We start from the raw sequence: 16,369 nt of genomic DNA on the forward strand, positions 1-16,369 counted from the left end.
GCACCGCAGTTGTTCTAGCATGAGATGGTATCCATCATAGGTACCTATTGATCCATTGCTCGAAGTCTGATGTATAGCAACAAGTCGCGTATTGTATGGTGATTCTCGATGCACTGGTACATGAAGTCGCCCGGCTTATACACAATCCATAGGTTTCGATGTTCGAGCGTAGGTATCGCATCGGGATTATTCTTGATATTCTCATGAAATACAAGCTCTCTCCGAAATTTCTTACTGACATACTGTAGGCAAAGTTTGATAAGGTCCCGAACTTTCCGGTCATTGCTCGCCATTGCGTATGATTTAAGCTCTTTGCGGTAATGGAACAGCAACCACGGCTCGTCATCCAGCTCAATATCCGCACTAGAATCGAGATCTTCGCTGGGATAGTATTTGATGATTTCTCGCAAAGCTTTTTTGAGGTATGGTGATCGGATGGCTAATGTTGTCTCTACCAGCTTTTTTGACTCTGAGTAGAATCTGGTCAAGATAAGAGCAGCTGCATGGCTAGGAGGGCGGCGATTTTCGAAGTCGATTTTCGCACCAACCTGAAGAACTACCCGTTCACCGCGAGTATCAATTCGAGATTGGTACATGTGGAACTCAGCATCTTGGCCTTCTTCCTCGTCCAAAAGTGTAGCAGATGTTGCGTCATCCAAGTGCGCCAATGGATTCTTTTCAGAGGCAGAATCAGAGGCTATAAGAGCTTGTGTCCATTTTCTCCTGTGTCTGAATTTTACATTGCGCCGCTTTCCTCGGGTATGAAGCCTTGCCGCTAGGCGACGCCCTGATTTTATATCTGTGAATGACGTTAATTCGAGCTTAGAAAAAAGGTAGGTATCTACACTTTCCTTTTCCTGCAAGCATCGTGAATTTTGGACTCGGTGCGAAGTCGTTTTCAACTGAGGAGAGCCGTAGAACTTCGCCGCCAGACGAGTTTGAAAAGGCGAAGAGCAAGGAATGAGATAATTGAAGCGCCGACAATTTTGGGGTCACAGGGTTGTTTTATTATACCACCGGGCTGCTCGAAGACGGGACGCTACTTCAAGTTCCATTTGTGAGACATAAATAAGCTACAACTCAGTAGGCCCCTGCGCGTTGCATCCTCCCGCTAATCTTTCCCCCAAGCTACATTTTGTTTTCAGAAGACACGCCAATACAGCTCTCACACATGACAGCACCAACACAACTACCACAAGCCGTCGAATCTGCAGCCGCCATTTCGACGGTTCTGAACTCAGCCACGACATTGTATGGTTCCTCACGCATGCTCTCCTGCAGCCACCGATTCAAGCTCGAAGCCTCAGGTCCGTCAACCGGCTTCGGCGTTTCGCCCCCCTCGGAGACGGCTACGCCTAGCCATTCGCGATGCACTGTGTTGTACGGATGCCGCTTTTGTGGTTCATTTGGGCGATCATGGCTGTTGTGAGAAGCATTGCCAGGGTCCTATTGCACTGTCAACCAATTTGAGCCACGTCGGCGGCGTCGTTGATCCATACGTTATCCAGTGGCTGGTGTTGCGAGTTGCCAACACGTGATTTCAAACCCATTTCAAGCTGCTGCATCACATCATTTCTACCTAGGTTTCAAGTGGGGCTTCAGGTGAGGTCTCTTACCTCTGAATATTTGAAGTTGAAGATAAGGTGAGGATTCAAAGGCGTGGTGCTCGCAATGACTTGAGAATGTGAATTCTGTTAGATTTTCCTCTGCTTCTTTGCATTCTATATATACCAAGCCCTCATTACGAGGAACTTTTGAAGAACTTTTGTCCAGCAATTTGTTTCTGTGAAGTATCCCAGTATCTCGGGTGAGGCACGTCTTCTTGATGTCAAGTTTGTTGTCAGGGATCAATTGAGAACTTTTGCGGACTTGTCATAAGATATCGCTAGCATTGCAATTGAGGTTCGGCAGGGCTCGTGCCAGGGTTAACAAACGACCCGGCTTGATGAACTACTTTGGTGGCGTAAATGTGATTCATTGGCCATTCCGTTTGATTTGGGAAAAGGAACTTTTGGGGACTATTTGTGGACCGTCCACATCGCCAGCTCAGCCTGCAGCTGACACCGCCTTCCAGGCTGCCTGCGAGGCAAAAGGCCCTTTGGGAACTTTTTGGATCTTATGTAACCTCGACTCGGCGCTCGAGGGTCTACCAGAGCCTCATGTTACATATATTTGATAAGAGAGTTCCCCCTAATCGAAAACTTCTAAGCCATCCATCCATTTTGTACTGTTCCGACTTTATTGTCAAGTAGCCCCCCATGAATCCTCACGAGGATTTCGAACGAGGCAGCGTCCCATCGTTCAATATGAACAGCCCTTTCTCCTTCAATTGGACGTTCAATGTAAACAGCCCTTTGTCCTTCGATTGGAACAGCCCAACAGCCTTTATTGGCAGCAGTCCTACGGCATTTTCGAATAGTTTTGCTCCGCATTTCAACAGTCCGCCCCCAGAATCTGCATTCGGCGCACAACCTGCACATGTGCCACGAGACCAGTCCTCCTGGTCAATTCCCGCAAGTACGACTTTGCAGGTCGAAGATGCTGGCGAAGGCTCTTCGAGTGCGGCAGAGCACGATCAATCCTTCGAGATGAATGCGCCGCCTCAGCCCGCCATGTTGCAACGGACAAAATATCGCGGTCTCGACTGGGATGCACACAAGAATCAGATCAAGAGTCTATACTTGGAAGGGCAAAAGAATTTGCAGGAGACAATGGAAATAATGAAAGATCAGCATGATTTTGATGCATCGCAAGTCCCCCGATATATCTGGTCCATTCACAAGCAAATGCTAACTTTGCACAGAAAGAAGTTGTATAAGGAGAAGTTCAAGCAGTGGGGTTGGCAAAAGAATCTGCCTGGCGATTACGCTCAATGGATGGCTGTCAAAGCCAACATGAGGGAGACCCAGGCAGGCAAAGATACCGACTTTCTATACGGCGGTCTGCGGTGGACTAGGGAGCGAGTTCAAAGCCGCGCGAACCGAGCCAGGAAGGGGGATGTTTCTGCTGATGCTGTGTGTACGTCGCCCTCTTCGAGTTCAATCGACGATCATTTTGCTGACTGGTGAACAGACATTGATACTCCTGCCGGCGTTACCTATGAGACTCCCCAGGAAACTCATACTCCGCCAATGGATGGTTCGGCAGAGGCCATGGAAGGTGTCGTGACAGTGCTTTCCCCGTGCCCTCCTGAGATCGCTAGCGAAAGCGATAAGGATGATGATGTTGATGATGTAGCTCATCTGGCGCTATCCTTTGAAGGCTTATCTCGAACCGACCTGATAGCCAAGTTTGCAGCAGCGAAGAGCACCATGAGTCGTGGCGATACAGAGACAGCAGAGCAAATGTTTGTGGGAGTTCTCGCAGGCTACGAGCACCTGTTGGGATCGGTTCATGATGATACGAACAAAGTCACATACGCACTAGCATCCTTTTATGCTGAGACCAATCGTGTGGATGAGGCAGACAAGCTCATCGAGAAAATGACACAAAAGATCCTCGACCGTTTCGGTGTTGAGGGTAGAACAAGCCAGCAACATATCCTGCATGTGGTGGAGCTGCTAGACACTTGGAATCGACCTGTTGACGCACTTGCCTTTCTTTCACGTGCGAAGGACATTTATGCTGCAGCTTCTGAGCATCATGACGACTCCACTGGCAGGAAGGCCAAGACTCGCAAGCGCCGCAGACGTTCATCGCAGGCAAGCAAGATCTCAAACACCCAGATCCAAGAAATTACAGCCAGTATCACGAATCACGCAGATCCTGCCATGATTATTCACGGGATTGGTGTAGCCAGATCACATGTTGCTGTGAAAGACGAGTCTGTGGCCGCGTTGCTGAAAGCCATTATCAAGCAGTGCGATCGCAAAGCTCTCGATTCAGTGGTTGAGGGTCTTGAAGCAAGAAACGAGCTCTTGAAACTCTACACAAAATTAGGTACTGTCCAGGAAAACAAAGGTGCCTTCCTGGAAGCAATACACACTCTCCAGTTCATTTTGGACCAGGTCAATTTCGACGCAGAGACCTTCAAAAGCTTTGAAATTATGGAAGCCTGCTTGAAAATCGCTGTGTGCTTATTGAAAGGTCAATTCCATTCGGAGGCGCAGTCAATCTTTCGAAAAATAGAAGAAAAGTCTGCTGATATCTTTGGCAGCGAAGATGAGCGGACAATCTGGGTACTGTTATCGATTGGCCTTGTTTACCAGACCCAAACAGGATGGGATGCAGCTCGTCCATGGTTTGATCAAGCATATTCATTCGCGCTTGCAGCTTATGACAATACAGATGGCATTCTGAAGTCGCTTGAGGCAGCGAGAGAGAGGAAATACTTCACCTATCTCTCCGATGAAGGTCGACCTTTCAAGACAATCTTTGGCGTCAGCGGCATCACCATTCGACCAGGACGATTGCACCTGGAGTGAGACTACAGAAACTGCTCTTCTGGGACCGTGGAAAGTTTAAGGGCGTATTGTGCGGGACAAGTTCGAGTCAATGATACAATCTAGGAGGGGTATCTTGAGAGCGATGGGATTAATGAAAAGGATATGGGAGACGAGTATCGTGGCGCTTTTGGTATATAGTTGCGTTCTGGGATTTTTGTTTCGCTGGAACTTACATTCTTTTGACGGTCTGCCTACAGTAAATTACATTTATTAAGGGTTATTACTAACAAAACGAACATCTCTCCCACCAGCTCTTTAATTGCCCCGGGTGATGAGACTATTGCGAGGACGAAATTTGGTTCCGTGTGATCTTTCCACCATGAGAAACTCCGTTTCAAACTAGAATCCGAATACAAAGCAACCACACTTGGTACCACGGAAATGTTTTGTTTTTTTCACTCGGTGTAGAGCAGTGCAGATCCCCCGCACTTAGCCTCGTTTCCCCCACCTTGAGTCACCTCCGGCATCTGGCTTGCAACAAACTACCTTTTTATGACAAAAATACGATATAGCTGCCAAATGTCACGAAATCAAGGACAGAATGAGCATGTCTGGAAATACGGCACACACATCAACACTCCCTCTCCTACCTGTCCCTTAAGCTCGCCAGTGCCGCGGAAACTTTGGCTACTCATGCCTTGGGGATCGGTGATTGATCTGAGAATCTTCTTGGAAAGCTCCGCGAAGGAACGAAATCACTCTAATACGAGATGCCAAAGTATTCAGTTTACTATGTTCAATGTTTCACGCTTCATTAAAACAGACTCGCAGTCAATGCAAACTCTAACAATAACCACCACTTTATCTTCCACTGCCCTCTCCATTTCCCCTTTAAACTTTATGCAGAGACAAGTTCCTAACACTCATTATTCTTTCGTCACGAAGTTATTACTGTATCAGAACTTGAAGGCTTATCTGAATTGCCAATGCGAGCTTGGAGACAAGACGCAAAGTGCTCACGTGATCTATGGATGATCACTGTGTGGGCAAGGTTGTAGGTACCTTGCCCTTGCTTCCTCATTGTTATTCCACCAGCTCGATCAAATTTCGGAGATATTTATCCGTACGAGCACCTTCAATCCCGAGACTCCCCCGGAATCTTGCTGAATCTCCAAACACTAAGTTGCTTATTTCTCATACCTAGCTATTTATCATGTGAAGCGAGTCAAATTTATTGGACGAGAGGAGGTGGCTCGCTTCCTTAAACGCGGGGTTAAGGTTCGTCTGGGTTGGTGGATTGGTGGGGTACAGTAGCGGGGCTGCAGCCTCCCCTCATGATAAAATGGTCAGGCATGGCGTCACCATCGTCATTATGGTTAAAAGTATTTGGATCGCACCTACTGCTTGTGATATTTGCAAAGGAGAGAATTATTTGCTACGGTTTTGGTTTATTACGATATTTAATTGCAAGACTTACGACAAATTTGATTCCCCAGATTCACTATCCGACCAGTGTAACTCAAAGAGTATTTCACAGTCCACAGCATGTCGGGAGCAAGGAGAGTCAGCCTCAACTCGCAGGGAGATCTTGCTGGGGAAAGGTGCAGAAGACGGATATCGTGTAAGCTCGAGCTCGGATTCACACAACTAATACACGTTCCCACGGATTCGATCTTGGCACAGAGATTTGCCATTGAAGTAGACTTCATAGAACTGACAATGATCCAGGCTATACACAGCTGGTACTCCAAATGGACAGAAAGTATCCATGGTACTCGAAGCACTTGGGTTGAAGTACGAAATGAAGCACATTGACATCTCGAAAAACACGCAGAAGGAGGAATGGTTTCTGAAGATCAACCGTATGTGACTGTCAATAATCCCTATTCTCTTTCACTACCGTCCCCATCCAAAATGCAAGCCGTGATCTCTGGACCTTGATTATTCACATAGGGTGTGGGGCTTGAGAGCTAACGAGATCAATCTACGTAGCAAATGGACGTATCCCCGCTATCATCGACCGTACCGAAACAGTAGATGGGAAGAGTCGTGAGAAGCGGGTATTTGAGGGGATGGCGATCATGTTGTATTTATGTCAGAAGTATGACCGAGACTATGTGATCTCGTATGCTTTTGATTCTGATAAGTGAGTCTCACGGTTCGTAAGTCCGGGGAAGTAGGAGAGCCGGTGAGAAGATACGATACGGAGAATCCTCGAGCTCCGAAATGTACAGCTGTGGAGTTGAGCCAAGAGGCCTCGGATCCCTGACCTGAGACAAAATGCTGGAACGGACATACTAATTGACAAGGATACAGATACTGGGAAATTGTCGAATGGATGACTTGGTTGCAGAGTGGAATAGGTCCCATGCAGGTTCGTCCTTCCGTCCCAATAGTCTTGTCTGTGTACTCGAAACACCTTCATCTATCTGCTGAAACTAACAAAATCTAGGGACAAGCAAACCACTTCTTCAGATACGCAACCGAAAAGATCGACTACGCCATCAACCGCTACCAAACCGAAGTGCGTCGCTTCTTTTGCATCCTTCTCTGTTACTTTTCCTTTTCTTTCAAAACACTCCATTCCCTCAGCAGTCAATAAACCCCCCTAACACCCGATCGTCCAGACCAAACGCCTCTACAGCGTCCTCGAAACCCGCCTCGCCCAACAGAAATCAGCAAACTATACTGCGGCTGGCACACAAGCCTCCACAGCAGGCGGTGACAAGAAGAAAGCCGAAGGAGGAGGGCCCTGGATCGTGGGCGATAAATTGACCATCGCGGATATTGCATGTTTCTCGTGGATAAACTGGGCGGAATGGGCGGGTATCGGCTTGGATCAGTTTCCGTGAGTACTAAGTCCTGGTTTTTTTGTGTTTGATTTGGGTCGTTGGAAGGCCATTGGGTGCCGAGTGGGTCTTCGAGGAGCGCAGTGCCTTTGATGTGGATGCTGACGATGTCGATACACAGTGAAGTGAAAAACTGGGCCGACAGGATCAACCAACGACCTGCTATAAAGAGGGAATTGGACGTGCCTGAGCCTTTCAAGATGAAGGAGAAGATGAAGACCAAGGAGGGGGAGAAGGAGTACGAGGAACATAATAGTAAGTGGGTTATGGATGCGCAGATGAAAGAGCAGGAGAAGCAGAAGATGTGAATTACTTAAAGATGGGGTGTATCATATAAGAAGAGGTATATGCTATAAGTTTATTAGTTTTATGTATGCTTTTGCTGTACTTTGAGCAAATGTTTGCTTCGATCTGGTAGTTGAAGCTTGCGTTCCTTATGTCTGCGGTACCCAAAGTATGAGTTTAGCGAAACGAATCATGAATGAACTATTTCCGGTCCTTCCACCTAAATCCTGTGAGTAGGAATATGCCGTATAGATCAACTATCCGCAGACATGTTTGTGGTTCCATCAAGGAGCTGCGTTCTATCCATTGGGAGAGTGGAATTGGTTCAGAATCGCGTGCCAGGCTTTGTGTGAAGGACAATATTGGGATTTTCATGGCACAGAGTCATACTTCGACCAGAAAACTGGTAGCATGAAGGGGATTGACGAGTGTTGGCTTTTGAGAACGGGATGCTAGGCAAAAGTCCGTCAGCTTCTGCCAAGGAAAAGGGCTTCCCAACGCTATCTACTCCCCTGGTTTGCAAAGTAATTCGAAATGTACTTTTGCATCTCAAAAACGCCTTAAGTTTCCGTAAATGCCTGTAGACTGTTCTCCGTCAATAGATAGGCATTTTCTGTTACGTTCTGGGAGCAAGAAAGGATCGCCATTAGATTGCTATTCAGGCAGCCCTTGGGAGGCGGCAGTATCTGGAAACTTAGGCGAGTTCTGCCAACGACTGGCCAACGATGTCATGATACCGTCTCCAGAGATGGATAGCAGCATTCAGTGCAACATCGCAAAACCATGCGAGGTTTTCGAGGAATTAATACTCCTCGTCATCAAATTCGTGGATGAAGAGGCTGAGCAAAGCCATGTTTTAATCCGAGCTTCTCGGTGCGAGTTTACGGAGCGGAGATGCGAATCGGACTCGGCATTCTCGTGAGCAGCCGCCCCAGAATAGCTCATCTCAACCAATGGCTTGCCATAATTCCGAGACAAGCTTTGCAAAGTTTCACCTGATACCCTATATGAAAATACCTTTAGTTGGACCTTGAGCCGTACTGGGCCAGACCTCGCTTCGCAGCCCACCTCATGCGTGTCTGGAGGCTTGTCCGCTGGCAGTACATGACAATCTGTACGATGTGAAAGCTCCAAGACGACTGCTCCAAGAACAAGCTTACGCGGCGGCACAATGGGTAGTAGTGTTCGACTGGCCTGAAAGATTCAAAGCCGACCTTTGTTGAAGGAAGGAGGACGGAGCCCTGGCATAGTCCAATAGGCGAATGCCTTAATTTACCTTGCACCACAAGGCCTGCTTGCTCCATGGATGGTAAATGGCACACACGACTTGATATCAATATCTTCCAGGGGCTCAAGATCCTAGTCAAGGCTCTCAAAGCTTGCGATATATACTGGAGAAGATCTCCACCACGACAAATGTGTGGTCCACATCAGCGTTCACAATATCCACAGTTTGATACTCAATCATCATAAACTCAAAGATAATCTCCTCGGCGACATTCCGCCGAACCAGAGATTTCTTAGCAATGGAGAAATCTTTGATGTCCTCAGCCAGTGCATCGATCCAGGAAGTGAACCGGCGATCTGCTCCACCTCAGTATGAGTATTACGTTGGTGGCATGCTTGAAAAGCCAATTGTCGTTCCTCGTCAGTAACATACCTCCTGGCAAAATATTCCAAACTTACCAGTTCGCAGAGCAAACTTCTCTCTTCATGATCAAGACGTTCTCGCCCTTCGCATGCGCCTATTCCCCAGCTCTCGCCAGTTTGCCCGACCCCATATCTCACGACCAATTCATCGGATTCATTGATGGACTGAACAGCGCATTTATTTCGTCACCTATCTTTCAGGTGGCACATATAGTCGGCGGTACTCTTTTGGGTACGCCGATATTTCCAGCCCAGGTAGTAGGAGGTGTATTGCAGGTCGCATCTGTTGGTATGTCAGTAGGCGTTTCCATGGTTCGAGTTCGAAGCTACCTGAAGAAGGCCAACACAAATATGTTTGCGCCACGGAATCTGATTGCCAGAATCATGACTACGAAGAAGATGATGGCTGAGATTCATTTCAATAATGTGGACGCTAAGGGAAAGCTGCTTCTACCGCCTTTGGAAGAGCTCAGCGACCTCACTCCGGAGACTGCTGTTGTCGTCCGCGATCCAGGCGTTGCTGCTCCAGCGCCAACGATCGAAGACCCAAGAGTCAGAAGAACCCGCGCATTGATGGGTTACATTGCGCCACTAGAGTTTGAAGAAGCGGCTATTCCCAAGGGAAAATACGAGAAATATGGAGGAGCTCCACTCAGATGGCTAAACAAGCGACAGGACACCAAACTGGCCAAGGCAGCAACCAAGAGCTCGGAGAAAAGGTTGTCGAAGGCGCCGGAGGTAGAGGCAGAGATGGAGAAGTCAGAGCAGGCAATTCAAGAAATTGTGCACAAGATGATTGAGGCCCATCATCAATATGAAACCGAACTTGCGGCTACTCCAGGCGACAGAAACAGGATTGAAGCTCGCTCCGAACAAGAGATCGCCATTCTTGGGCGGGCCAAAGAAGTAGAGGTCGATAGGAGGAACAAGGCGCTGGCCTTAATTTACAAAAATGGGGACAAGAAGCTCAATAAGCTTGCGAGGAATGAAGAGAAGATCGCTAACAGAATTCTTTGGATTGTCATCTCCAAAATCAATGGTAATGGCGGTGATGAGCAGATGGAAGTGGGCAGTATAGAGAGCAGTGAGCGTCCAATGTCCAACTAGATACTCTTGACGAGAGTACAAGATACTTGGGTGCGCAGAATAATGACGGAAATGACATTTCCTTTGGTTCTAGATAGTCTTAATGTACTTCAACCCATGTCCGGAAACCGCTTGGTTCCCATACTCGCTCCTGCCCACTGTTGCTCGTTCCAACACATGCTGATATCTCCAGCCAGGAGTCCTCACATCGTGGCGAGACAAACCCAGAACGAAGCTGCGCGCCGTGTATTGCCGCACTTATCCAGATACATCTGCCCGAAGGGCAATCCGGTATCTTCGTTCATGTCCATATCAGCACAGCAGAAAAAGAACATTCTAATAGCGACTTCCGACAGCCCAGCGGGGAGTATCCAGTTCACTGATGATATTCATTTGACGTAGCTCTTCATGTAGAGTCTAAAATATATGTCTTTGGTACTGGTGGTGTTCAGATTTGTCCGTCCTCTCGAACCCTAGCTGTGCCAGTTATTCCTTGAGGTTCGTTCGCTCGTCGTTCAAGTTTGTCGCATAGGGGTCGTCTTGAAGTTCGCAGGCAATCTACCATTTGAATCCACCACCAAGTGGTACATATCGGTATTGGGCGAGTCTCTGTTGTGGAGATGTACAGGATAGGATATTGCGGCCACAACTGTACGTCGAAGGAGCGACAGGTGGTCGATTCTTGATTAGTCAGAAGGCTTGGCATCGAACTCTCATGTGCCTTGGTCGCCTCAACGTCAACCAACCTCTCCAAGCAAGATCCTCAATTCACGACGGATCTAAACCGCAAAATCAAGACTGAGCAGTCTCTAACCAGGTCGGAATAGTCATACGCTCAGTGATGTGTCTTCAGAGTCATTTTGTCGGGTTCTATAAATCAAGATCTGTCCTGAGGCAATGAGGATTTGCGGTGCCGACGGATTTGGAGGATAGCCAAGAGTCCCCTCGCCCTCTCAATCCTGGTCCCCGTTCTTACGACTCTCCTTTCTTTATGTTTAGTCTGAAAATGGACTTGTTTTGATGCTCGATGTGGCTGATATCAGTTTGCGCACGAGTTCTCTGCTCACCAATAATCTAGTGTTCTAAATTCCCCACAGCTTCCATGGAACCACAGCACAGCACCAATTTGTGGGCCAGATCATCTAAAAGCAAGTGCTCCAACTATTCTTAGTACGACTATAGACCAAAAGCGGACCTGTGTCCAGCCTACTTCTTTGTTGCTGAAAGGGCTGTGCGATCTTTCGCTTCTTTGATACTGGTTTCTTTCATCCGGCACAATGGATCAAGTTAGGTTACACCTCTTCGTGGGCTTCATCAAAAGCTTCAACGACGAAAGCAGCAAGCCCAATCTTTTTTTCTCTGGTAATGGAGCAATTACATACGGTGATCGAAGCAGCTTCCAGTGACGGTCCGGAAGACCAACCCAAAGGATCTGAAGTCTGCCACGAGGATGTTGCACATATCGATCCAGCCGAAAATCATGGTATTAGATTTGGCGACGAAGGAGGTCGGCTAAGAGAGCAAGTATGCGCTTTACAGGAACAGTTGAGTTCGTTGAAAAATGTCATCCTAGAGTCCGGCGATAATCTCACCAATCTTCACGATGGGCAAACTGATGCTTCAACCCGCACGATCCAGCAACAAGTTTCCGACCGCCAGGTGTTGTCTGAGGTCACGACCCAGCGAGATTCGTATTATCGTCGAGTAAAGAACCTTGAGGAGAGGGTAGGACGGTTGCTATCATCTGGTTCGATTGGGGGACATGAAAACCTTCGAGATATACTCGATCAACCAAGCGTGGTTATGGTTGATCCAAACCTTTACTACGAGATGCATCGTGAGGGTGGATACCTATCGCAACTTGAGAAAGACGCTATGAGAATGCGCAGTGACCACGAATCCACAGAATCCGAAATACTTGTCAAACTAGATGCAGCGAAGGCAGAGAAAGTCATGGTTGAAGCAGACCGTGATGCACTTATCGACGAAAACGAGGACCTGCGAGAAAACTTGAAGAAAGTTCTTCTTAGATACGAGGCACTCATCCAGCAACGAAAATATGTACGAAGAGACATTAACAAACCGGAAGAACAGGTTGATGCATTAGAAAGTCAAAACGTTGTTACGGCTGAACCTGATCGTCGGAACGAGGGAGGGGAAAGGAAACAGTTGGAAGAGCTACATCATGGCCAGCACCTCAATACGACTCATCCAAAACAATCAATGAGAGCCAGCGAGGTGTTTGAAGCGCAGCTTAGCCTCGTTCGGTCGGAGCGCGACGCTGCAGTCAAACAGAGCGAGGAGGCCCGTCGGAATCTTGCCACCAGAACAGCAGAAAGAAACGGTGCCCACCAACGAATCCGCATCATCGAAGCTTCTTTGAAAGAGAGCCAAGAGAGGGAAGTAAAATTGCAGGCAGAAAATCGTAAGAAACAGACCCTGGAACGAGCACAATCAAATCTGCTGGATACAGAGATCAGCGCTGAAGACGCTGAGCGCAAAGAAGTCGAATTTTTACAAGAAGAATTAGAGCATGCAGTAGCAGCAGCATCAAAAGCCCAACATGAACGAGACGCCGCTCGTCTCGAACTCAAAGTCTTGGAAGCAGAAAACGCCATTGCGCATTCAGCTGCCGAAAGAGCAAACGACGTCGTTACTGAGCTCCAGACATCGCTGGAAGCAGCCAACAATGCAGCTTTGGCAGAGCGTGAGAAGTCGGAAGAGTGCAGGCGGACACAGAATAGGCTGAGAATTGAGAGAGAGACACTTCGAATCGAAGTTAAGAAACTAGAAAAGGCGTTGAGCGAAGCCCATCAAGTCTCAATGGGCTTAGTACGACATGGAAACATTACAGTTGGGGATTTAGTCCATATCCGGGAGGAAAAGGATGCTGCATTGGCCAGAATTGGGATGCTTCAAATAGAGCTCGACAAAGCGCACGGCACAGCGAACAAACTTCAGATGGCCCTGGATGATTCTCTGGCTAGGCAATCATTTAATCCGACAGATGACCTGGCATTGGAAGAGCTGAACCGGGTTATAGCCCAACGAGATGAGGCCCTTGCCCATGTCAAAGAATTGGAACGTCTGCTCGAAGAGCTTGAAGATGATTATCGAACGAATCTTGACGAGTGGGAGCAACAGACCCAGAAAGATGAGCAGGCAATCATCGAATACAGAGACGGCATGCTGGAAGAAAAACGACGAAGCACGCGCTTATCGGATCAGCTCAGTTCTGCAAACAGCAAACTACAAGATGCAGAGACCAGAGCAGCAACCGCAGAGTCAAGATCAACGTCCTTGGCGATTCAAGTCCAACAAATCGGACAGGACCTTGACAACTCCAAAGGGGGTAGAGAGGAACTCGAGGCTGCAAGTGAGCTCCTTCGTGCCGAATGTCTTCGACTGGGTGGTATCATAATAGCGGTCCGCAACGAGGTGGTTCGGCTCGGCGGTCAAAGAGTCGCTCCAGACGGACCAGTCCAGGGAGAAGATGGCTGGCCAAATGGACCTCCCAGTCCTTCCCCGCAACCCAGCGATGTATCTCGTTCCCCTACTAGTGCGCGGAAGCCATCGCGACAACATTCCAACACAGAGGATCATAATCCCGTTCCGGATCCAAATCAGAAGGCAACAAGCAGCAATCGACGACCACGCAGGATAAGCAGTGTATACGAGTCATCCAGCAGCGAGTTATCCAGTGTTGAAAACGAAGCGTTGATCCACCATGAACCGCACGTCCAATGGCGTCCAAGGCAAAAATCTGCCAGGCGATCAGACTCCCAGCCACCCTTACGCACGAGTCCTACTACGTCAGCAATAACTCATCCTCGGTCTTCGAGGAACCCAGATCCATACTACGGCGCATCGACAAGGACAAGGTTAATAAAACGGAGAGCCGATAGTGATCACGAGAATCCGGGACCAACGAAGAAAAAACGAGTGAAGTTGTGAGAGGGATCGGTGGATGCTGAGACTTTATTTTCGTTTGGAGAATAATCACCCTTTTGTGTTACTTTATTTCACATCTGGCTGCTTTTCGTCGCGTTTGTCTGCTGTGTTCTGCGCCCATCATTTGCCAGCTTTGAGGTTTGACAAACCTCCTCGCCAAACCGGATATCATCATAAAGTCATGTAAGTGCGAAGACGAAGTCACGTAAAGTCCTGTCATTTGACGTCTATATTCATAAGATGGAAACCAATTTTAATTTATTTTAAAGAATGTTTCATTAACGAGTGTCTGATCTAGGTTTTATAATGCATGCCTAAACTCCAAGCAATGCAATGCTAGTGTCCAGTCCCAAATCTCATACAAATACAAGCGCATTACAACCCAAAGAAGAAAATCAAGCCGCCAGCGTCATGCTTTACAAAACACTAACAGCCACCCTCTTCGACTTCAAACTCTTCGGCACAACCACACTCAACACCCCATTCTTCAACCCCGCAGTCACGAAATCCTGCTCAATCCGCTGCTCAAATGTAAAGCTGCGAGCGAACTCTCCAACCTTACGCTCAGCAACCCAGTATCTTGCTCTTGGTCCCTCATTTTCTGGTACAGCGGTGGATGATGAAGCAGCAGTGGATTCAGGCTGCTTGCCCTTCTCAGCAGCTGTTGGTGTGGTGCTGGCTGGTGTCACGAGTGGCGTATCAGCCTCGTCGTAGTCGTCTTCGACTGTGGCGCTGTGGCCGGATTTCTGGGACGATGTCTCTGCGTCTGCTTGAACAGTCTGCTCAGCTTGTTCGGTTTCAGCAGCTGGAGCGGTGGCTGCGGTGTTGATGGTGTTCAGTCGACGTTGAGTCTTGCCCTTGATGATAAGAGTCTGAGCATCTTGGAACTGGATATCGAGGTCTGACTGCTCTAGACCTGGGACTTCGCCGTACAGCTCGTATGCTTCGTTGGTCTCTGTGACGTCGAAGCGAGGTGTAAATGTTTGAGGTCTGTGGATGCGGCGGGCGCATGGGTGGGCTTGTTGTTTTTGTTGAGGCTGGTCCAGCTCAGAGAGGAGGTGGAAGAGCGCTGCTTCGGTGGGGAGGTATGCTTGTTGGAAAAAAGGCATTGTGATCTTTTGTCTTTGATTGGAAGTTCTTGAGTTTTGAGAAGGAATCTTTTAGATTTGATTTGAAGGTTGAAGTGAGTTTGAATTTGAGAATCTGCCTGAAGATCCGAGTATCTGTTTCTGAATGATGAAAGGAAAATCTCACGGTCGATCCCAACTCCTGTTATATACACCTCCTCCCCCTCCAGGCTGAGTCGAAGACGCAATCACCTTGGTGAGAAATCGCGATTACGAGTCGACTCGAGTGCCTTCTGGTGGCAGCGGGAAGGGAGTGGAAGGTTGAGGAAGGGTCACGTGAAGATGAGCAAGCCACATTACAAATCAGCCACGACTTCGCTTTTTGGGTCGCGCTAGAAGAGATGCGGCGATTGGGGGCAATGGGAAAGATCATTGGGGAAGATGATTACGGTATTAGTATGGAATAACTTCGAAAGAGCTGTGTTTCCGGAACTTGGAGAGATCTCTTGCTGAGAGATGATCACGTGATTAACTTCGCCACTCACGAACACTTGACGATGTGTCGTGCGTTTGGATGCCTATTATGGGGCAGAAGTACTTCGGGGAGTATGGGACTGTCTTCCAACTCTAGACCTGCAGCTATACAGAATATCTTAGTTGCTCTGCGTTACCTTTTCTGCAGGTTTTCGAGTTACTGTCAACAACTCTTGGTGGCAAATCTACCAGTATGCAAGATCTACCTCTCCCAACAGCTGACTTGACCGTTGACATACCAACCATACGGTACAAGTACATTTTATGTATATAGCAGCCTTTGAAAGGTCCAGTTTCTGTTCACTACCAAAAGTTACATTCTATCTATATCAAGCTCTGGACGAGTGGCTACCTTAAGCCTAAGCGAGCCAGGACATGAGTGAATTCAGGAAGTGTGCTACTTTGAACAAGCCACATCTCACCCTGAATCTTAGAAACCTTGAGCCTCGTCACTACTGTTGTCTATATATGTCTTCTACACGCTCTTTCCATGCTTGCAAGTAATCTTACCAGACGACCCTATGCTGAGTTTATTGCTCGATGCTGGGATGACACTGCAAAA

General features: G+C 47.9%; 7 protein-coding genes across 7 annotated transcripts; 4 read left to right on the forward strand and 3 right to left on the reverse strand.

Moving 5' to 3' along the window:
• Positions 1–44: 44 nt before the first annotated feature.
• Positions 45–867, reverse strand: ONS95_014262 (uncharacterized protein; the record flags this gene model as incomplete). Its single annotated transcript, XM_058507920.1, has 2 exons — positions 45–799; positions 846–867. 2 exons carry the CDS (start codon positions 865–867, stop codon positions 45–47), a joined length of 777 nt encoding a protein of 258 aa, XP_058357091.1.
• On the forward strand, positions 630–4,893 carry ONS95_014264 (uncharacterized protein). The gene is made up of 4 exons (XM_058507922.1): positions 630–795; positions 848–2,749; positions 2,804–3,018; positions 3,073–4,893. The coding sequence occupies exons 2-4, from the start codon at positions 2,259–2,261 to the stop codon at positions 4,422–4,424; spliced, it is 2,058 nt and encodes a 685-aa protein (XP_058357092.1). The 5' UTR covers positions 630–795; positions 848–2,258; the 3' UTR covers positions 4,425–4,893.
• ONS95_014263 (uncharacterized protein) lies at positions 1,129–1,550 on the reverse strand (the record flags this gene model as incomplete). Its single annotated transcript, XM_058507921.1, has 2 exons — positions 1,129–1,446; positions 1,500–1,550. 2 exons carry the CDS (start codon positions 1,548–1,550, stop codon positions 1,129–1,131), a joined length of 369 nt encoding a protein of 122 aa, XP_058357093.1.
• Positions 4,894–6,153: 1,260 nt separating the features above from the next.
• ONS95_014265 (uncharacterized protein) lies at positions 6,154–7,542 on the forward strand (the record flags this gene model as incomplete). The annotated part of the gene is made up of 6 exons (XM_058507923.1): positions 6,154–6,247; positions 6,378–6,531; positions 6,702–6,759; positions 6,838–6,909; positions 7,013–7,233; positions 7,356–7,542. 6 exons carry the CDS (start codon positions 6,154–6,156, stop codon positions 7,540–7,542), a joined length of 786 nt encoding a protein of 261 aa, XP_058357094.1.
• Positions 7,543–9,045: 1,503 nt separating this feature from the next.
• On the forward strand, positions 9,046–10,276 carry ONS95_014266 (uncharacterized protein; the record flags this gene model as incomplete). Its single annotated transcript, XM_058507924.1, has 2 exons — positions 9,046–9,166; positions 9,216–10,276. 2 exons carry the CDS (start codon positions 9,046–9,048, stop codon positions 10,274–10,276), a joined length of 1,182 nt encoding a protein of 393 aa, XP_058357095.1.
• A 1,344-nt stretch (positions 10,277–11,620) lies between these two features.
• ONS95_014267 (uncharacterized protein) lies at positions 11,621–14,209 on the forward strand (the record flags this gene model as incomplete). Its single annotated transcript, XM_058507925.1, has 1 exon — positions 11,621–14,209. The coding sequence occupies one exon, from the start codon at positions 11,621–11,623 to the stop codon at positions 14,207–14,209; it is 2,589 nt and encodes an 862-aa protein (XP_058357096.1).
• Positions 14,210–14,622: 413 nt separating this feature from the next.
• On the reverse strand, positions 14,623–15,315 carry ONS95_014268 (uncharacterized protein; the record flags this gene model as incomplete). Its single annotated transcript, XM_058507926.1, has 1 exon — positions 14,623–15,315. One exon carries the CDS (start codon positions 15,313–15,315, stop codon positions 14,623–14,625), a length of 693 nt encoding a protein of 230 aa, XP_058357097.1.
• Between the last annotated feature and the right edge of the window lie 1,054 nt (positions 15,316–16,369).

This window comes from Cadophora gregata, assembly GCF_030347475.1.
Source record: "Cadophora gregata isolate MNR1 chromosome Unknown scaffold_8, whole genome shotgun sequence".
NCBI classification, from domain to species: Eukaryota; Fungi; Ascomycota; class Leotiomycetes; order Helotiales; family Ploettnerulaceae; genus Cadophora; species Cadophora gregata.